This window comes from Antrostomus carolinensis, unplaced genomic scaffold (assembly GCF_000700745.2).
Source record: "Antrostomus carolinensis isolate BGI_N321 unplaced genomic scaffold, ASM70074v2 scaffold14742, whole genome shotgun sequence".
NCBI classification, from domain to species: domain Eukaryota; kingdom Metazoa; phylum Chordata; class Aves; order Caprimulgiformes; family Caprimulgidae; genus Antrostomus; species Antrostomus carolinensis.
In genome coordinates this window covers 40,007-62,756 of record NW_010297688.1, presented here as the reverse complement: position 1 = coordinate 62,756, position 22,750 = coordinate 40,007, and the positions used below count along the sequence as shown (strand labels likewise).

The window sequence follows — 22,750 nt, the reverse complement described above, 5'->3', positions numbered from 1 at the left end:
GGAGCAGAAAAGCGGTTCCCGTCAGTGTGAGATTTGTGCGTAAGTTACCGGTGCGAGCTGTAATGGGGGCAGTTCGCTCGCTGCCTTCGTTTACAGCTTCCTCACAAGGTCAAGCTGCTGTTCTCACCTGCAGGAAAGTGTTCTGGCTGTGGTGTGCCCTCAGCGAAGGAAGAATGGAAGAGATCAGCTACTTGTAACACTAGGAAACAGTGACAGATACGGGAGGGCGAAATTGTGAAGGTCCTGGTCATAGGGCTGGGCAGTGAAGTCAGACAGGAGTGGGGTGCAAATCCATGATCAGGTTGGGTTCCTCCTTCCTCCCCTTCCCTTGCGTTCTTGCCTGGCTTTTTTTTTTTTTGTCCTGTGCACAGGGAGGATGGAAGGGTCCCCTGAAGCTGTTTCCCTGCTCTTGTTTCTCTCCCTGTGTCCAAGGAGAGAGAGACTTCAAGCCTTGTATGAGGAGACACTGAGCCATGAGGAGCAAGTTGGGGGAACTCTTGTCCAGTCCTAGGTCTCCTGGAGCATTTGTGTGTGAGCTTTTGGAGCGGCAGTTTGGTGAACACAGGGATTGCAGTGATTTCGGGCTGACTCAACGCGGCTGGGCCCCTGAGTCAGCGTGCACTTCAGGACAGGGTTGGGTAGTTCTTGGCAGCGATGCCAGGAGTGGAGCAAAAGGTGCATTTCCTTTCTCAACCTATCTCTGCTGGAATCGTGTTCCTGGGACCACACCTTCCCCCAGGCTCCTGGGCTCCTTCTGCAGGGAGAGATCGTTGGAGAGATTGCTGGGTTTGGAGGTTAGGTTCTTGACATCTAGCAGGGAAGATGTCTAAATTATCCTAAGAAGCGAGATGAATTAAAATTGCTTCAGGGGAAAACATGACATCTTCTCTTAGCATAGTAGTTTAGGGAAACAGCTCTTGTCCTTTTCTCTGTGCCTTGACTGCTGCAGTCCTGGTTTATCTGCAAGACAGGGAATGTTTGAAAATTGCACTTTCCATGAGTGCAGAAGTAAGGTTTCATTAGAGCAGTTCTGGGAAGTTAACTGATATGCCTTCTGGGCTGGTCCTGCAATGGGAGAAAGTCCAACACTCCGAGCAGAAGTCAGAGGCTAAGGTACATACTGGCAGTTATGTCTCACGTGATATGGAGGAGATTATGAGAATCCCTTTTTTGCTCAGTTGTTAAAATGGAGAAACAGAGCAGTGCTGGTGAACAGACACTTGACTTTTGTAGTCAAATGTTTTCTGTCAGTTTAAAGTTCTATTAAATTAACCTTGATTTTTCTTTGTGCAGATGTGTCACTTTACCCAGAGAAGTTCAACTTTGTCATTTGCAAAAATATGTAGTATATTTTGGCGGTAAGTTGGAAGTTCGTGTTGTTGTGTAATGGGTAAAGACATAGTTATTAGGTGAACTGGGTAGTTACACCTTTGAGCCATAAACTTTGAAAATACGTTTATTCGCTCTATTGTGTAGTTGGATAATTCTGTGTAGACTGCTGCTGTGGTGCTGAGTCTGAAACTAAGTCCTCCATCCTGGAGAGCAACAGGCAAAGCAAGAATGCCCCAAGAAAACCCATGTGGTTCATTTTGAAAAAGGAAATATAATAAGAGACATAAACTTCAAGTTCAGGGGACATAAAAAAAAATAATTAATTAATGCATCCAGGTGGAGCCTTCACCCTTTACTGATAAACTTTCGTAGCATCTTCATGCTACCTGGATATATTGATTTAATTTATAATTTGTAATGTAGCTGGGTGTGCAAAGGAGAATTTTCAAATCCAAGTCAGGAATATTTTTCCAGGAGTATTCAGGAGAGGTAAGAAAGTAACAGAATAATTGTTTACTGGAAGATGAAGGCTTTATCTCCAAACGTACCCTGTACTATCAACAGCGCATTCAAACGGAACACGTTGGGAGCAGTGTAGTTTTACGTGTCTCAGAATTCTGACTTCTGTAATCTGTTAGAGAGGGGTGGGTATTGTTTGCCGAATGCTGCACTTTGCCAGCTCCTAAAGTCTTATGATCATGAATACGTAGCTGTGCTGTCCTTGTGCCTTATTAGCTGGCTGAAAAGAGTGTATTGATGCCTTTATTTTTTAGCCATTTAGTTAAATTTTGTGTGAGGGAGGGGAGGAGGAGGAGGAGGAAATGCTTTGAAATGTTTCTGTTTGGGGAATTGGGGAAAGTTTGCTTTAAACAACACTACTCTTGAAAAACACTGTCACCAGGTTTCATCATACAAGTACATCCCACTTGTGCAGCTGCAGTAAGACAGTTAGTGATGAAAAATACCAAGACCCTTTTCAACTTGGTAGAAAAGACTTGAAGAATCTCTATGAAGATATTAAAAAGGTAAGGGATTTTGGTGAGTATTCTGTGATGTTGTGATGATTCTGGTTTTAATAGCAACCATTGCCTTGGAAGATAGTTAGTGAGTTTTCTTTTATGTTTATGAACAGCTGTCAGAAACTTAGACTGGAGGCAGAGAGCATTTCTACATATCTTATAGAACCAGAATGCAATTTTTAAAATTTGTTTTTTCTCCTGATTTACACTGCTGGAATACATCACCTGTGCTTCAGATTACTTGTAGTAATTTTAAAAACAACCTCAGCTTACATTGGATGAAATGAATACAGGCAATAAACTTATGCCTGCATACTGTTTTGCTTACACTAAACAGATTTGCTTTGTGACTTTTATGCTGGTATGTTTTTTTCCTTTTCATAGGAATTGCTTGTATCTACAGCGGAACTTAAGGAAATGTGTGATTATTACTTTGATGGGAAAGGAAAGGCCTTTCGACCAATGATTGTGGTGCTAATGGCAAGGGCTTGTAACATTCACCATAATAATTCCAGGTGAGTTGTCCACTTTTAGATGTATGGACATATATTGTTCTTGTGTTCCCAAAAAATATAGTAACTTTATGAAAATTCCTCAGTAAAACCTGAATTTAAGTTCCATCATGAAGCTGTATTTTTGTAGTTAGCAGTGCAAAAGGAACTACTGGGTTTATTACATGCTTCCATGTGTGAAATTGTAGACTATACTGCAGTTGCAGTTGGTGATGGATAAATAATGTTCACAGAATCACAGAATGTTAGGGATTGAAAGGGACCTCAAAAGACCATCCAGTCCAATCCCCCTGCTGTAGCAGGAACCTAAATGTTGCCACATTCTGATATTTGTAAGGCTTTCAGTCAATTTTAGCTTCTTACATAAATGCTTTATTAGAACCTGTTATACTCCTTGAAACTATATTAACTTAATTAAAAGTATTTTTTATTTGTAACCACTCCTGTAGCTATTCAACTCTTGTCACAGGTAAGAACTTTGCTGCAAGAAGAGACTTTTTTTGTAGTTATGCAGAAAAGCCATTAAGCGGGTGATATGATTATATTCAATTCTGTGAGGCATTCAAAACAGTCAGAGATTTTCCCCCCACACACCTCTAGGAGCAAGTTTCTACACTTTAATGTAAGATTCTAAGCTTAGAGCAGGTGTAATCCTCTTGTTCTTCAAGTTACTTGTACTTTGAAAGCAGTTTTAACTGAGCAAAACATCGTGCTCACCCTGTGCTGTCTATCACTCCTTGCTCTGGCTGATTGCAAACGCTTCTCTCCACACCTTCCCATCAGTTTTTATGTTTGCATTTTGAGGAAAGATGTTGGCTGGAGCATTCTTTGCCTTACAGCTGAGCTTCCAGTTTTCCCTCATATAGAATTTCAAATATGAAATCTTTGATCCCTTGCCAGAAGTGTTTCTGGACTAATTTATCAGTCTTAAGGGATTTCTCTCGGCTCTTGCATCATTTTTTCCTTAGCGGTAGGTTAGTGCCTTGTTGGACTTGATTTCTACCTCAGAGCATGACATATATTTTGCTGCTTGATATGGCACCTCTCCCAGCATACCTCCTCCTATGTGATTATAATTTAGAAGGAGAAGGCGGTTGGCACTGTCCTGTCCTGTCTGTGCCAATTCCTTGTGTTTTAGGAAAACATTGTCTAGGATTAATGAACTTCACTCCAGCCTGATTCCATTTAGTACTACTCCTTGTCTTTGTCCTAGAGGTAGCAAAAGGAACAGTATTGGCTGTGAAACTCCTCAAGGATGTCCTTTGTCACAGCACTGGTGGCTTAATAATTTTCATGAGGGATCTTTACATGACAAACAGGAGCATGATGATGGCACTTTTTGATGACAGAATCATTGCTGATGACTGGCCATCCACGGTGGAATGAAAGGAAGCACACTAAAACAAAAAATTCTTCTTGAACGTGGAGGCTCATGAGTGTCCCATTAGAGGGTAACCCCAATGTGATTTGCAGCCACCTTCTCTGAAAAACCTTAAAGTAATCCTAGCATGCATCAACCACAGTGTATCCAGGTCAGCTATGGGAGTGCTGATACTCTTGCATAGCACTTTGTGAAATCATCAGCATATCTGATCTTTGTGTTCAAAAAAAAAGGTAAGCCCAGTTAGCTTCAGGGATGGACTGCAAAGAAAATCAGGGAGAACAGAGGACTTGCGTTCTACAAATTTCTCAGGAACAGGGATGAAAGAGCTATTTAAGACAAAGAACGATGTTGCTACAAGGGTGAAAACTTAGGAGACTTTTAACTGGGGCATTGAGTTTTTGGAGCGTTCTTCTAGTCAGAGTAATGGGAAAAATAGCTTTATCTCATTCTAGTGTGTAGCATGAGAAGCTTATGAACAAAATTATGTGGTGTACATGCAATACCAAGAAGGCTGGAATGGATGTCATACAGTGCAGGAGGTGAGCAGCGAGTGAAAGACAAGTAGTGGCTGTAGAAAGAAGTGAATTTGCCTTTGTATGCTCAAAGCATATTTGCTGTATTTTGATGTATGTGTATGCTTATGGATAGATTCTTGTCCATGCATTGCACTGTCTTAGAACCACCAGGACCGGTTTTGAGACCTGTGCCAGTGAGAAATTGTGAACTGCGAGTTCAGGTGCCACATATGCATGCCTGAGGCAAGTGTTTGCTTTGCAGTAGCCAACCCTCAGCATAATTGCTCTGATTTATAGATGCTCGTGTCACTTGGCAGCTTTTGTAGATCTGTTACAGTTTTTGTCAGCACCTCCAAACTATGTTTGATGTTTAAAATCTTCCTCGTTAATCTGAATGTTCCTTGTATAAGGACAGACTGAGTCACTATCTCTGTCATGTTATTTTTAGAATGAAATTCTGAGCAGGGAGAACAGAAACGTTTCAGCAAAGGAAGAGAATGAAATCTCGGGGTATTTACCTTCCACTTCTTTGCCTCATGCCACTTTCCTCTAAGCCTGTGATTGTAATTAAAATTCACGTATGTTTCTACAAGTCTTCAGTGTACTGCTTTTTGGTTCATGCATGAGGACCAGTGACTTTTGAGGGTTGGGCAGGCCATGCCAAAATAATATACTTTGGTATAATATACTGTGGCTACCCAGTTACTGTGAGTTGATTAAGTTTTATGGGAATTTTCTTATCTTTTGCTTTTAAGCTTCTTGAAGCAGGCTGTGTTACACCTGCTTTATATATACATTTACTTCCAGTTCACACTAATACTGGTTTCATTATTGTTGCTTCTTAAAGCAGCAGTTGCTTCCAGGTGACAAATGTTCTTCCAACTTTTTACTGTTTATAAGGAAAATTGTATATGTAGAGAAAGAAACACTGTGTCTATGTAACTCTGTTACTCTGTTATAGACCTGAGGGGGAAAAAAAAACCAAACTTGCTTTCCATTCTGCTTTTCCTGACTTTTTTTTTTTTAAGAAGTTTTCCCTCTTTCAGCTTGTCATTTCCCTTAAAGCATTTATCGTTCTTTTCCTCAGTATATATTGATTCTTCTCCCAGACTTGTCTGTCTTTGTTGAAGCTTTGGTTACCACACATGTAATCAAAGATACTGGCCACAACACCTGTAGACTTGTGAGGTGAGCCAATATACTGTGCTGTTCATCCCTAGCATTTTTTTTTCACTCTGCCTCTGGGGTTTGTATTACTGATGTTGAGTTTCTGCTTCATCTTGCTGCCATTCTCAACTGCCACATAACTTGCCCAACCCAGCGTTCTTTTTGTTTGTTCTTTCACTTGTGTTGTTTTTTTCCTTTTTCTTTTCTGCAGTACTAGTAGAAGAGGTAATACTCTTCCTTGTTTGACTGTTAAAATAGCACAACCCAACTTTGTAAGGTTATAGGTCCTGATCTTAGGAGGCAGTTCACAGAGACCTCTTTGTCTTCACAGAGCCCCACTACAATAGCTGAAGACTTCTCAAGTCAGTGGAGGGGAACACCATAGCTATTCTTACAGGTTAGGTGACATGATCGTTTATGTTTAGATTTGAGGAAGGCTAGGTATTTAGAATGCCCTCAGCAGGTTAACTGTCTTTCTAGAGTGAGGTCACTTAATTGTAGTCATAATAAGGTGAATGACAATAAAGAATCTGAACCTTATCAAAAAGATAAGGTGTCTGAAGCATTCAGATTTATCTATGCTGGTATGTTCTTTTTTCCTCTTTGAAGATTCAAGTGTCAGAAGTCCAACCCTGAGTCCTTAGGTCCCTTGGACAATGGCTTTTTGCTTAATGATAGTGACTTAGCTTTGTGCAAGAGTGAGAATTGTTAAGAGTTTAAGCTTGGGTTATGCAAACCCTCAATTTCACACATCCTCTGGCATTTCTTCACATACCTGTGTGCAGAATTTCACAGAATTATCACTTAGCCTGCCTGGACCTAATGTTTCTGTTTAGGGTGTATTCTCCAGAGGTGTTTTCAAATAGGAGTTTTTATTTCTATTTCTGTAACCAAAATGAGAGAGACAAACAAGCAAGAGAAGGCTAAAGAAGTACAGAGACATCTCAATAGAGAAAATAGTGAGCACAAAAAATTGAGGGGGGGAAAAGGGAAATAAATCCATCAGAATACTGTGAGAAATACTTAAATATAATGACCTGGCTAAACTCACTAGAATAATATTTCCTAAACAGATGAGGACCTGCCAGCAGCCTTAGTCCTCTTTTATTTCACTGCTCCAGACCATGGTTGTCAGGTGCCTGTACTGTATGCTGGTTTTCAGCTGTTCTGTAATTTGCCCCTGTGTTAACACATCTGTTCTCTATGCTTCCCCTCGTTTGCGTTGCCCTTCCATGTCACAGACTGTGCTTCTGAAATGTTCGTTTCTTTCAGACACAGGGACTTAACAGTAAAAACCTACTTTGAGAAGTGTGGTCATAACACAGAAATTTTGCAAGGTCTTTCACACATTTCCTGTCTTTAAACTGGCAATATTTGCTTACTGTCAAACACATTGCAAGAGTTGCAGAGTGTAAATACTGTTTTGAGTTCCCTCCCTGCCCCTCAGCTTCTTTTTCTTTTTTCTTTTTTTTTTCTTTTTTCTTTCTTTTTTTTTTTCTTTTTTTTTTTTTCTTTTGAGGGATATTTGGAGGGAGAGTTGTGTTTGGGTTTCTTTTTTAACCTGTAAGATCAGCCTTGGTCATGTTCAGTGTATGTGAAACAAGTTCTGCAATGGAAAAGACCTCAGGTTACTGTAGGTTTATAAAAGTTTATCACAGAATCAAGCAGGGGGTCCTACTGAAAAACAGAACACTATCAAGGACTTAAAAATTAATATAGTGCATGTGTAGAGAGATAAACTTAGTTGTATAAACAATTTTATGTAAATATATATCATCTTGGGGTGCCTTTACTTTGAGAATGACCCAAAAATGGCATCTTTCCACTTACCGGACTTGTGGGGACCCAGTTATCTATTGACTTGAGTTACTGCTACATTTTTGCTTTTGTTTTGCAGGCAAAGCAGAATGCAAAATGACAGGGAATGAGAAGGATCCTGTTTCTTGTGTGTTTTACCTAAAATAGGCATGCCCTGCTTCAGAATTACTCGCACAACTTTGTAGGAAACTATTAGAAAATTTTTTGCCAGCTGTGGGAAGAACCTTGCTTGAGACCTTGCAGAAATAGTTTAAAAAAACCCTGCAGGTGAAATTATCCCGTTTGATACAACATCCTGGGAACCAGACACATGAACTGTGAGCATTCCTGTGCCATTTTTAGTCATTGTCAGAGATGAAATGCACTATAATGCAGAACTTTTCAAAACCCGCTTTTGAAATGTCTGTCCTTGTGCTGTCTTCACACTACTAGAAGATTTTGGTGTGTCAGTGAGTGTTGCCATTTACTGCTACTTCCCAGCAGGAAGTCCAGTCTGCTGACATAATTAATGAAAAAGGGAGTCCCCAAAAGGAGACCAGTGCGTGAAACAGGCTGGAGACCTTTACAGTTTTTTGAAGGTAAGTTCTCCTACTTAGTAACAGTAGTTTATTTTGGAAAACTACTTACACTGAACTAGCCTTTGACTAAATTACTAGTCCACAGTAAAACTTACCTTCGAACAAACATGAAGGTTTCCAGCTCTAATTTTCTGTTGGTTAAAAGCCACATTTTCACAGTCTGAGCCACACATCCTGCTATTGTTCAGGATGTAGAACTCCCACTGACAGCAATGCAGAGTTCTGCAGAGGGGTAGGTGTTAGAACACAGTGTTATGTCAGCAGACGGCAAGTTGTTCTTTCATTTTATGATTAATCATTAGATTTTAATAGACAGAAGCAACGCAAGAAGATTTTAAATTTTCTTCAGCTGAGCTGAAGAAAACTTCTGTATTCTTCTGTCTCAATTCTTTTTCTGTTCTGCTGGAAAATAGTATGATTTCTCTGTCATCTGTATATCAGAAGTAAGGTATCTATAGATCAGAAGTAATTCTTTTGTTGGGTATTTTTTTGGTTATTGGTTTGGGTTTTTTGCTGTTGTTGGATTTGTTTGGACGTTTTTAATGTCCTGTGGGTTTGTTACAGCTATAAGGTAAGGCTGACTGGGATAGCCATTTCTGGAATCCTGCATGCAACCCATGATGAAAACAGGTAGAAAAAGTGAGAAAGATAGATACTAGAACAAGGCACTGGCAGTTGGATACTAGGATAGATGGTCCCTTGTGTGAGCTAGGTTGGCTCTTTTATGCTAAATAATTGCTTCTGTGTTCTTCCATTACCTATTTTCACCTAGTTTGAAAAATAAAGTAGGTGTGAACTACTGAGAGTTGGATCATCAGTGTTAGATCTTCCCAAAGGCTGAATTTTGGGAAGTGTTAGGTAGTTAGTGTTTACAGTCCTAAAGTGATTGCAGTGTAATTCCAGTTAATTCCTCAGACTTTTGAAGAGCCTCTGAGGTTTTAAGGTAATCAGATAACATAAAGGATAAGGTCATGAGTTATGTCTTCCAAATGTAGAATACAGGTTTCTGTGCCTGCTGATCTCTCCAACTTTCTGGTTAGTAGAGTTAGCCAGCTTTGGAGAGTTTGTGATGCTGTGTCTTATAGGTAGAGCAACACAAAGACAAGGAAAACTTAAAACTCATCTACAAAGCTACCTGGCATTCTTTTCTCTGTTTACTTCCAGATTTCCATCTCCTTGGAACCAGGCATCCTTGATGCTGTGCTATTTCTTGCAGTCTGGATTTAGAGGGATTAAGAGTCAATAACTCTGGAGTTTGGCAGTACTGTCAATGCAGCAAGGCAGAAACAGGCCTAATAAGGATGGAAACATCCCACTGCACTTACTGTACTAACGTGATCTTACTTTCTCTTGTCTTCCTAATTCCAGGTTCGAAAGATGGGGTTCAGACCACAAATAAGCTACAACAGCTGTTTTTAGAGGAACATTTTTTGTTTGATTTTGGTAGAGATTTATCTTATTGCAGCACATATAATTGATTTAATTATTTGACAGTTCTTGTTTTTTATTTTAGGGAGGTGCAAGCAAGCCAGCGCTCTGTGGCCATAATTGCTGAGATGATCCACACAGCAAGCCTAGTTCATGATGATGTTATTGATGATGCAAATTCTCGCAGAGGAAAAATGACAGTCAATCAAATCTGGGGAGAAAGGAAGGTGAGTTTGCTAGTGTATGGAAGACTTACCTTTGAGTTTTAGCAGAGCACAAATATCTAGGGTTTTTGTCACATTACTATCCCTAGGCACAGTCTTGGGATATGCCAGAAAAAGTATGAAGAAGTGTTCACAGATTGTGGGTAAGACAAATGTGTGTTACTTTTCTGAATTGGTGGAAGCATTAGCTGGTGTATGATTCTAGTGTGATTCTTACTGATTTTACGTTCCCCATGCCATCCTCTTTAGCGCTGTTGGAGCGCTTGAAACTTCTGCCTCATCCAGAATACTATGTGTTACTCTGATCCAGTAGTAAACACAAAAAAGTTTTCAGTCAGCATGAAAATTTTTTTGATTTTTTGAGAGCGGTGTTTCTTCATAGAGCATTGAAAGGAAGGTCTGAATCAGAAAATGCAAGGAAAGAAGTACACTGCTGATGCATCAGAACTTACCATGGCAATTCAGAGCTAACATGGCACAACAGTCACAACAGAATGGTCAAATAGAGAAGTAATGTTCAAAAAAACTTCACAGGCAAACACTTATTCAGATATTGCATTCAGGGAGGATAGTGTTTATATAGAAAAATATAAACAGCACTAGAAGACAGATTCAAAACTGGTTCAGATTTTAATATTTGGTTATTTTCTGGTTTTTCTCTGTTACAATGAGATAGGTCTGTTTTATGCAGGGAAATGAGATGATGTGAGTAGACCTGCCAAATAAAGGAAATTGTATTGTCTGCACTAACACTTAAAAGACTTAGAAGATCATTTTTAAATTATTATTCTTAGGCTGTTCTAGCTGGTGACTTCATCCTCTCAGCTGCTTCCGTAGCTTTAGCACGAATTGGAAACACTACTATCATATCTGTTCTAACTCAGGTGATTGAAGATCTGGTGCGTGGTAAGGTCTTTTTTCTATTTTTATCTTCAGATTTGCTTGCCTAATCAGTAAACCCACAATTAAAAACTCCCATCTGTGCAACTTTTTAGGTGAATTCCTCCAGTTGGGTTCCAAGGAAAATGAGAATGAGAGATTTGCTCACTACCTCGAGAAGACTTTTAAGAAGACTGCGAGTCTTATAGCAAACAGTTGTAAAGCAGTATGTACGTCTGTCTCTTCTAAAGTTAACATACCACACTGTAAGCTTCACAGCTAAACTAGTAATTGCTGTTTTCTCTGGAGACCCTCCAAAGCAAACCCTTTGAAGGGTATTCTGCCAGAATGTGAATGGGTTTGGGATTATGCATTTTATCACAGTTCAGCTCTGTAGCCTTCCATATTGTTTTTCACATTTTCTCTTCTGTTTGTACACAGATTTATTGTTATACTTACTTGAATCAAAATAAGGTTCACAGTGGCAGCTTTTAATTTATGAAATTCAGCAACTTTGAGATAGTGTTTTTAATTTCAGTTGATAATACTTGAGACAATAATTTGATTTTGTCTTGTTTGATATCTAATCCCACTCATTGGTGCCAAGTCGGAGGAAACAACTAATTTTGTATACTTTACATTGTGAAAGAACAGAAGCATATACTTCTTGATTTGTTTGGGGTTTTTAATTATCAGTTGCTATATCCAACCCTATCTGTCACTCAGTTGTATTACTTCATTACAAAAAGATCTGATTCAAGATGATGTTCTTATTGAAAAAACATGTCTAGTTTTAGTGCAGAAAATGGAGAAGGTGAGCAATAATCTTACCCCAAAAGACAGTAATAATTTTTTATTATTATTATTAAAAGCAGTATAGCTGGTGTACGCTATAGCAAGAGGGAGTTCTAAGAAAATTAGACTAAAAATCCGTGCTAGTCATCCTCCTTTGTTCTCAGAGAACTGGTACCTTTGTGCAATAGACAGCAGTTGCAGATTAAATCAGAAGGATCATGTAGAATGAGAGAGATATTGTGGGGAGGGAAAATATGTTTCATTCTAGTTGGGAGGAAAGAAATTAAGTCTTCTTGATTGCTCAAGTCTTAATTTATATTAGTGGGCAATTGGACTAGTAACTTTATTCTGCTACCCCAATAAAAACATGCAAGTTTTTATATTCACTTTGACAGTCTTCCTAAGAGAGCCTTCACAGATAGAAGGAGAAATCACCTTCCCACTGGGTGGATTCTCCTTACATAGGTACTATTTTGAGGTTTTGTCCTTTTCATAACTCGCAAGAGTTAAGGATTTAAGCACATCCCTCTAGATTGTGGCTGTGATGCTGGTGAAGGGGGTGTTTGGCTGCTTTGCTTCTAGTGGTTGTTCTGAGTTGTTCCATTGCCGAATTGCTGGAATTTTATATGCAGTAAAATTTGTGCTATAAAGGAAAAATGAGAGAGAATTCAGTCTTTGTGGCAAAACCATACTTTTTGCACACAGTAGCAATGACTTGTGTACATATGTTTCTCTCAGTTTCTTTCTGCCTCAATTAGGAGAATTCTATTAATAGCAGTGAAAAGGGGATATTTTTGTTTGTTTGTTTGGGATTTGGGTGGGTTTTTTGGGGTGGAGTGTTGGGATTTTTTTTTTGTTTAGATTGTTTTGGCTACTAAGGAAAGGGATGGAATCAGGAGGGAGTTCTGTTTTCTGTAGTGAAAATTATAAGGATGATCGTAATTTCTAGCTTGAAAGGAAATTCAGGCTAGAATTCAAGTTGGGTAATCAAGAGACTAATCTTGTTTTCAGGGACAAAGCTAAGGAGAGATTATTTGGTTTCAGAACATCAGTTGCAACCCAGGTAGTGTGTAATTGGAAGCAGTTCAGTGGTACATTTTTTAATGGACAGAACTATCTGTTCAAGATGTTAGAGCCGTCCAAGTCTCAAGTTTATTTGTACAGTAGTTCTGCATGGGGGAATATTACCAAAGTTGCAGTCAGAGTAAGACACTGCAAAAGGAAATGGTGGCAGATGGCCCAGGGGGTCACTGAAGCCTTAGTTACTGAAAGGCATTTTTCAGAGAAACATGAGAGGTGACTTTGGTTCAAGAATTCAGAAACAATAAAGCTGAAGTGGAATTTCTATTAATCATCAGACAAGCTGGAGATGGCAAAATAAGCTGAGCAGGTTCTCATTCTGTCTTTTTTTTTTTTTTATCCTGCTGTCATGTGAATTCCTAACCCTCATACTTTATATTTTGCACAGCATACTTTCAGAAGAGGGAATAGATCATGCTTGTTTTGAGATAAGTGTAAAGTTGCACTAGAGATTCTTGATTTCTCAATTAAGAGAAGCATGCAGCCTCCATGAGCGAGGCAAAGCTGTGTATGGAAGGTCTGCCTTAGGGACTGAAGAAAAGGAATAGTCTGCAGCTCTGGATCTACCTGCGAGCTCCTACTTTAACTAGTTCATAGCTTGGTGTGTGCACAGGGCTCCATCGGAAAAACCTACGAGAGTGTGGAACTGGTGTCTAGGGAAAAAAAGACCTCTGACCCCCACCAAGCAAAGCTGATCCCCCCCAGCCCAACTAGGCATGCAGACTACAGTAAGGTCCGATGACAGATGCAGGGTAATAGCATCGGTAGCATCAGATATTATGGTCAGCCAGTAAATTTCCTTATTTATTTTTTAAAATACAGTAACTCCTTCGGGGGTATTTCTTCTTCATAATGTTTGCTATGAAAAAGATTAGCATAAATATATTACAGATATTAAAGCAGATAATCTTAACTTCTTTAAAAGTACAGTTCTTCATAAACAAGTACTTGGTTAAACATGTTAAAATATTAATTACTTGAGAAAAGGTCAAATGTGTGAAAACACAGACTCAGGCCAGGATAGTTGTCTGCTGTATGTGAGGGTTTCTGCTGGGTCGTTATCTTCCTCTCCCAGGCAGGGCTTCATAACCCCCTTCCCATGAGTAGTTACCAAAAATAATTTGAAGAAGCTGGAGGAAAAGTCGGTGGTGTGCCCTGCAGCAGCGAAGGACAGGCACATCCAGGGCTGCATTGCTACCACTGCTACAGCACATCGAGGGAAGTGACTGTTTGCCTCTGTTCAGCCCACGTGAGGCCTTGAGGCTGGGCTCCCTCATACAAGACAGACATTCACACTGTGGAGCCATGATGGCTGGGGGCTGAAGCAAATGACAGGCCAAGAGCTGGTTGTAGTCTGGAGAAGAGAAGGGGGAATCCTCTTGCTCTCTCCAGCTATGTAATGAAAGGGCATGGGGAGGATGGAGAGATGCACAGTGAAAGGACAGGTTGTGCCATGGAAGAACTCAATTAGCTATTACGAAAAATGTCTCCATGAGGTTGGTTAAATGCTGGAACAGGTTGCCCAGACAGGGTGTGGGGATCTTCATCCTTGGAGGTGCTCTGAACCCAACTGGACACAGCCCTGAGCAACCTGATCTAACTGTGACATAAGCTCTGCTTTGAGCAGATGACTGGACCAAATAATTTTCAGAGTTCCCTTCCAATCTAAACTATTCTGTGATTCCATGGGAGAGAGGAACAGTGCTCCTGTCTGGAAAAGCAGTGGTGGATGAGCCACGAATGACCAGGCAGGGTTCTACTGCCTCAGGAGATGGGCATGGAGGAGAAAGGCTGGAAAAGGGGAAGATTTCAGAGACACTTCCTTTCCGTGGTGTCTGCAAATCTAGGAGAGCAAACATCTTTTGCACCGCTTACACAAGCAGATCCCTGCCCAGCAGCAGGTTTTCCTCTCTGACCTACAGGGCACTGGTGTAGATGTGCAGGTGCTTCCAGCTCCAGCTGCTGCATTCTCACATGATGAATAACAGAGCAGCACCTGTCTGCCCAGAGCTGGTAACAGAGTATTTTATGGATGTGAAATTCAGTAAAGAGGCAGGATTGGTTTATAGTCTGTCATGTAACATAAAATAATAGAAACAATTTTTTATTTTAAAAAGTGTGTTTGAAATAATGCCAAGCAGATTGACTTGCTTTACTGAATTCAAAGAACCTTTCTAGAGAATATGTTCTGCTTGGTATTAGGAAAGATTTTTCATCAGGATTTAGTGGAGGACAAGTCTGAATTCTTGCAAGATTAAATTTGTAATCAACCAGTCATATCAGAGGAGCAATAGGATGTTTTCAAAGGGTGAGCTTTATCACACTGACATTGTTACCCTGATTTGTGTTTGTAAATGCATGCTATTATCCCAGTGTGGCTTCTTCCTCACCCTTGCGTGACAGGCTGACTGGGCCAAGGCTGCCTGCCTGCATCCCAGTGAGTGTCCAGGCGGGGGCAATAACCCACAAAAGCAGTGTGAGAAATGGGCTCCTGAAGGAACTCCCTGGTAGACAAGACCCAGTCATGTCGCAGGTTGATGATGTGGTCATGGTCAGAGAGCTGCTCACTTGAGGTGTGATAGGCATAGCAATCAGTGAGAAATGGGCTCCTGAAGGAACTCCCTGATAGACGAGACCCAGTCATGTCGCAGGTTGATGTGGTCATGGTCAGAGAGCTGCTCACTTGAGGTGTGATAGGCATAGCAATCATCTCATGGATTTTTAATTTTTTTTTTTTTTGTCTTCAGACATGTTCATAACCTGAATAGGAGCTATGAAAATCTTCTCTTGCAAAGATGGAACAATTAATTTTGCAGTGATGAATTTTGCTTGTGTTACATTCTGTAACTCACACTTCTGTTTTTTAAATATACATATACTGCTGTGATTCTTTATATAGGTAATGTCTGTGTCTCCAGAAAACTGTCTACCTACAGGAATAGCTCTGCTCTGACCTTTCAGATTAAATGAGAAAGCTCTTCTCTTTACATGGCACTTCCTCTTCCCATCTACCAGCTTGAGCCCACTCTGCCCCTTTGCCATTAGCCAGGGTTTTGTCACTGTTCTGCCCAACTCCATATTTTAATTCTTCACATGAAATGTGGTGGTGGTAGCTAACGATTTTGTTGAAACAAGGTAGATGCAGCCCCTGCCTTGTTGATGTTATTTGATTTGTGTTACAGAAGCAACCAAAAGTTTGCTAGGCATGACACAGCAGTAGAAGATAGCTCTTTGGGGCAAATACTGCTGTTTGAGAGACATGCATCAAAAGGAGGACAAAAGGGCCAAATGTTCTACTTCGATAGTCTATTTAAATATCTCATATTTGCAGTTCCCTGTTTTAATAGCCTTCATGATTTTGTATGATTAGACACAAGTAGCATTATTTTCCTGCCATACTATCCTCTTTTCTATAAAATTGTGAAATGTGAGATGCTATTAATGCCTCAGGCATCCAGATTCCTCTGGGTTTGAACTATTATCCATGGATGCCAGTTATGACTGGGAAGTGTTGTGATGCTCAGTGACAAAATGCACTGATGCATGAAATAGTCTCTAATCTTGTGCAAGCTGCATCACATTTATTAGGATATGATGCTGTTTCTTATTTCCATCTTCATGTTCACCTTCAAAGCTACTCCTGGACTCACTTTTAGTTTGGGGTTGTGTTTTTGGTTGTTTTGGTTTTGGTTTTTTTAATGATCCTACCTTACATAGTCTTAAAGATAAATTTATATATATATGTATGTATTTGTCATGTGGTTTCCCTAGGATGTATTTTTAGTCTTTCTTACATTAAGTCAAACGTATCTTCACTATTTCCATTAGTCAGAGCAGATTTGGAATGTCTGCAGTAAACCAGGAAGGATTTTTTGCCCCCTGTTCCCAATTGCTTTATTTGAAGGCTGAAATAAATCAGAGTATTTAAATATAACCAACCTCATGTTGTGAAGTGTATAATCAATACATAAATGCAGAAGCATAAGTGCTCTTACTTTTGAGGCAAGAAACTACTTCTCAAATCTTAGTTTGTGTCCTGTATTTTAGCTTTGTGTCCCTCAAGTAGTCGATTCCTTTATCTGAACTCCATTAAAATGTTTGATTTGGCTGTCTCAGTTTAGTGATATTTTTGTCTAGCTTGGTGTACTTACTTCATTCACTGTCTTTTCTTTGACACTAATTATGCCTTGATACCTTTGTCTGCAAGCTCATCAGCTCATCTTCCTGAGCAATTCAGTTGTGCTTAACATCACCCTTAAAAATAATCTTCATTATCTCAGCTGTCCCTCCTGTACTGGGTACAACACATCCAGTTTTGTGGATCTTTTATGAGGCATGTAATGTCCAGTTATCTGTTGTCTGACCTCCAATTATTCCCTGGCTGATTTATATATGTAATAAATTTAATTCCCCTGTCACTAGACTGTGTGTGACTACGAGCCTGCATGTGCACTGCATCCACATTTCTTCTCTCTTCATGCTTGCATTATCATTTCTAAGTCTGATAAATATTTAATAAAGCTAATCTCTTTCCAGACTTGAATATATTGTTAATACTGCACTGCTGCTCAGCCTTGTTTTCTAATAAGCTTGGCTGTTTGTGTGTATCCACGAACAGAGATAAGCAAGAATGTGCTACTGAGTCAGCTATTTTTCCTTTCCCAGATCCCTCCTGTCTGTGCTTGCTATGTCACACCTATGGTCAGAGACTAAAAGTGGGTGCTAACTAAAGCTTTCTACTTACTTCTTTTTTTTTTTTCCCCCCTCTTTTCAGGTTTCAATTCTAGGTTGCCCTGATCCCAAAGTTCATGAGATTGCATACCAGTATGGAAAAAATGTTGGCATAGCTTTTCAGGTAGTGCTTTTGTTGAACTAAAGGGAATCTAAAATCTAAACTTTTCTAAACTGCCTTAGAAATCAAAATGGGCTGACTTAATCCTTTCTATAAATCTTCTCTTAACAAGGATTATTCTGTATTTAGTTCTTGTTAAAAAAACACAAGGTTTTAAATTAACCTGTACATTTATCTCTTTCCAGCTAATAGATGACGTGCTGGATTTCACATCCTGTGCCAACCATCTGGGGAAACCAACAGCAGCAGATCTCAAGCTTGGATTAGCCACAGGCCCTGTCTTGTTTGCTTGTCGACAGGTAAGTCAACAGGAATCTATTTCCCCAAAACAAAAACTGGACACTGCTCTTCACAGCACACACAGAGCTCCAGCTTGAAAACACCATGTCTACAGTGTAAGTGATGAGCATGGTCTGGGCACGTGTGAGGAATGAGTGCATTCAGGACCAGCTGGATTTAGTGTGCCCACACATCTTCTTTCAGACTGAGAAACACCTTCCTACACAATCCTCTTACCACTAGGCCCTTGTCTCAAAAGCAGCACTGGTCTTTTGTTGCCGCAGTTCAAGTGCTCAACCTTTGCAAAGCAGCAGGTATTCAGAGAGGTTTTGCCTGTTTTCTGCAGGCTATTCCTAAGGAGCTTCTTGCTTATGTTCTTTCCTGAGACATCTTCTTCTCCCCAGGCTTGACTAATTATGAAGGCTTTTTGTCAAGTTCTGGGCTTTGTATCCAAATTGGGGCAAGAACTTAAATCTGTGCCTAACTTTTAGGTGGGAACCTCTATTTTTTTTTTTTTTTTAATTTGATCTCTTCATCTCTTTGCCCTTAAGTCTTACCCAGTAACAAACGTGGGAAGTTTTACCTTCTGAAGGTAAATGTGGTAGTAGTTTGGATAACAGAAAAAGGAGTATCATAAATAAAACAAGCTTAAAATGGGTCAAGATTTTTAGTGGCTTAAAAATGATTTGGAGGAGTACAAGGAAAGCAGAAGTGCCAGCACCACCAAAAGAAACATTAAAATTGGTGCGAATCCATAAAAGGGGACGAAACTAGTTTACTGCACCTTGCTCAAGCTTCTGGTTCACCTGAGGAAAGAAGATTTGGGACTTACAAAGCAGTCCTTCCTACCAGACTTAACAGCATGATACCAAGAACTGGCACAAGTTCCAGTAGAGCTCTAGTCTGTGATCTTCTATTGGAATTGCCCAGAGCTTGACATAGGAAAAGTTTTAAATAATTTGGGAAACAAAACAAAACAAACAACTTTGATATTTACTTCCCCCTCTTTCTTAAAGAGCCCAGGGTGGGGGGAGGTGGAACACAGGCACGTATTTGTTTCCTTATCCTTTGGGCATTTACAAGGACATGTATCTCAGCAAAGAGTATCAGCCACTAAGAATGCAGACGAATGCACGCTGATAACAGCCTCCTCCCTGTTCTCAGTTCCTCCCCACAGACTTATCTGGGGGATTCACAGACGTGTTCTTGAATCATTATTTCAGAATTCGCTGATAAGCAGCAGGATCTTGTTAGTCATCAGCAACTGGTGTTGTCTAAAGAACAGTGAGAGACTCTGGTACAGAAAGAGGATGCAGTTGTGAAATGCTTTGTTTGTTTGTTTGTGCATTAAAGCTACTTGTGGAGAGAAACAAGGACATACTGCACGTACTCTGATTTTGGCAGAGAATGGGTGACACGGATTGTCTTGTGGGTGTTGAATATTCCAATTTTTTTTTAAATTAAACCTATTTTTTTATTCATTTGTGTGGGTTGGCTGTCTCTGACTTTCAACTTCACCTATCCTGTAATTAGCTTTATAAGATAAATGAGTAAATTCATAATGCAGAAATACAAGAAAAGAAAATCTGTCCATTTATTTTAAACGTACTTTTTTTTTTAGAAGCACTTTTAAATGCTTTTCCTCATTTATATCTTTGATAGATGCAAAGCATACGTTTTTGCTTTGAAAGATAACTTGGCCATCTTACAAAGTTTTCCAAATTAACCCGAAGGCTTCTTTGCTGAAAATTTCCTGCTGTTTTCAAGAAAATGGAAGAACAGCACTAGAGACTTAAGTGATATATAAACAAAGTGTAAGCGCTAAAAAAATTTGGATCTTCAACAGACCCTTAACTGTGCTGCTACTAAAAGATATTTCATCTCTTTGTATCTGAGAGTAAAAACTCCTGAGCCAGGACTTGCAGACAGTCCAAAATGTAATTGTTAGTTATAGGCTGTCTTTTGTCTTGCAAGTGGTGTTACTGCCACCCTGCATCCATCTGGTAATCCCCACGCTGTCTTCTTGACAAACGTTAGTTCTGAGTGTGCTCGGGATCTTCAGTGACAGCTCCCCTCCCTCTGAAACATATCTTTGTGTATTAGAATATTAAGGAGAGGCCTTTATACAAAAATGTTTAGCTTGATTTGAGACCTGTTTATTCAGTATTTAGAGTTAGTTCACTCAGTAAAGAAAAGCAGTTATTTTTAAGGAAATACACTAGTATACGCTGTCTAAAGCCACTCAGACTAGTAGAGCTGAAGAATGAGGGTTTATTTTCACTATAAGCATTCCTGTCAAATGCTTATATACTGTCCATTAAATCTGCAGAACTGCTAGTAACAGCTTTGCATTGCAGTTTGGGGGATTTTTATATCTTTTAGTCCTTAAATATAAAAAGTAAAAGCATATGCATCCTACATTATTGTAAATATGAGCAATATGAAAATGGATTATATTAACACTGCAATTAAATTGTCATTACACAGGAAGAAAGCTAGAATCTAGAGAAAGCCAAGTATGAGTCACCAATAAACTTCTAAATGTATCTTCCAAGAAGACTACCTATGAGTAATAGGGAAATGTCACAACAGCGACGGATGCTACTTGTTTGTTCCCTAACAAGGTTGTAGATCTACAGTTTCTGGACCAAAAGCATGCAAGGAAAGCAGATCATTGTTTACAAGTGTACGTCAATAAAATAATATTGGTTGTACGTCAATAAATAAATAATCTTGATTTGACTATAACCCTTTCAGGCAAGATGAACAAACACCTCTTTCCTTTAAAAATAATTCTTCTGCAGCGTAGCTGCCCTGAGTTGTGGCCTTAGTTTGTTCGTTAAGCAAAAAGGTTTTCCTGCTTTTGGCTGCATGTTTAGGAAAGCAATGCAGTGACTTTCTCAGACAACTGAATTAGTTATCACCTACCTGATCTGTAGGGTGTGTTGAGTGTGCAGTACGAACTACACATTCTAAAAGCGACTGAAAACAGAATACATTATAGTCGTCATTTTTGTCTTACAAAATATCTGTCCTGAGCTTTCCACAGGCAGAGCCTGTGTATAGAAAATCCCAGAGCAAAGGAAAGTGTAAGTGGATATAACAAACCTACTGGGTTCTCCCGTGTATGTGGTGAGGAAGAGGTGCTGCCTCTAGGTGTGCCAACAGCAACCACCATTTGTGATATAAGAATACCTGAACCAGATTCTACACCTGGAAGTAGCCACATCAGAAATTACCACACTGGATCATCTGCTCAATGCAATGGAATGGCAGGTGCCAGCTCTTGCTACCAACTGGCTACAGCCAACAGAGCCAGCCAATTTGAGTTTTAAATGCTTGGGCTTTGCTATACTACAAGTATAAGCTTGGGCTTATACTACAGTCCTATGCTGATTGCCAGTATTAACCTATAGCTATACTGGTAGCAACAGCAGCAGCAGGGGGAGATGTCTACGCTTTAGTTATGGGCATGGCAGGCAGCTACATAGAAAATGACTCATAAATAGTACAAACCCTTCTCCCTTTGTGCTTAGTTTCCAGAAATGAATGCTATGATAATGAGACGATTCAGTAAGCCTGGAGATGTTGAACGTGCTCGGAAATACGTGCTGCAGGTAGGACTGATACCAAATATTTCATTCCTGAAGTCAGTCTGAAATTCACTGCCTCTGAAGTAAAATGGCAAGGCTGCATTTTCAAATACATGTTAAGTAGCATGCTCTTTACAATACCAAGTCCGAACTCTTCAGCTGCCTTACTGGCACAGTGCTTTAGCAGAAACACTAAGTACTAAATAGCTTTTTTTTTTTCTTTTTTCCTTCCAATAGCATAAAATCCACATAACGAAAGTAAAAAGCTCATGCATGAACTCAGTTCCTTCAGCTGAAGAGTAGCTGTATCCAACAACTGGTGTAAGCAGCACATAATTACCAGTCAGTCTTGTAACTGCAATGCACACTCCATATCAGTTTTAATTGACTCTGGTTCTGAAAAGACTGAGTAATTGCCTGCAAAATTAATGTCTCTTTTTTCAGCATAGCATGTTTTTTTCTACATCTCTGTTGAGGACAGGAGGGGAGGGGTTAAACCATTAGTATGATTTACTATTAAATACTGAAGAGTATGTTATTAACACCACTGTTCTTTTATAAGTATAGTTAAGTTTAGCATGGATGAGTTTTATTACTCTGAAGCTTTGGGGAAAAATGTGGAATTCAGTGAATATAGAATGAATCCTCTTTTCCCCTTCAGAATACAATTAAGTGTTCAGGGTAGTTACTGACCTTAAAAACTTCCCCCTGTAACTGCAAGAGACAGAAGGCAGGAGGGAGGCTGACCAGTTACCCATTGCCTTTAACTCTCTCCTTACCTAAGAGTGATGGTGTGCAGCAGACAACCTACCTCGCCCAGCGCTACTGCCATGAAGCTACAAGAGAGATCAGTAAGCTACGGCCATCCCCTGAAAGAGAAGCCCTCATTCAGCTGACAGAAATGGTACTCGTGAGAGACAAGTGAGAGAACTCCTTCCACTCATTCTGGCAGCTACTTACCAGACTGTGCCTAAATTTACTTCAAAAGTTATTTGCTTCCACCACAGGCTACCAAAAAATATTTTTTTAAAAAACTTTTTTTTTTTGAAATTCTACTTTTTTTTAAAAAACAAGTTTAAAGTATTTTATTGTGGGAAGCCATACAATTCAGAGCAAATCAAATTGTGTTGTACCATTGTTTTAGTGGGGGCTATTAATTGTGGGGGGTGGGGAAAATGTTTACATATTGATGCACAAAGGCTACAATGAGAATAAATATAAATCAGTGTATGAGAACTGAAGTTGCTCCAAACTTCACTTGTTCACACCAAGAAACAGAGAGCCCTTGCATGTTA

The 22,750-nt window shown here is 39.6% G+C and overlaps 1 protein-coding gene across 1 annotated transcript; it reads left to right on the top strand.

Annotated features, from left to right (window-relative positions):
- The first annotated feature begins 1,293 nt into the window (after positions 1-1,293).
- On the top strand, positions 1,294-22,750 carry PDSS1 (decaprenyl diphosphate synthase subunit 1). The gene is made up of 10 exons (XM_010162229.1): positions 1,294-1,358; positions 2,234-2,357; positions 2,736-2,866; positions 9,839-9,980; positions 10,772-10,883; positions 10,973-11,082; positions 17,506-17,586; positions 17,769-17,882; positions 21,399-21,479; positions 22,240-22,750. The coding sequence occupies exons 1-10, from the start codon at positions 1,294-1,296 to the stop codon at positions 22,378-22,380; spliced, it is 1,101 nt and encodes a 366-aa protein (XP_010160531.1). The 3' UTR covers positions 22,381-22,750.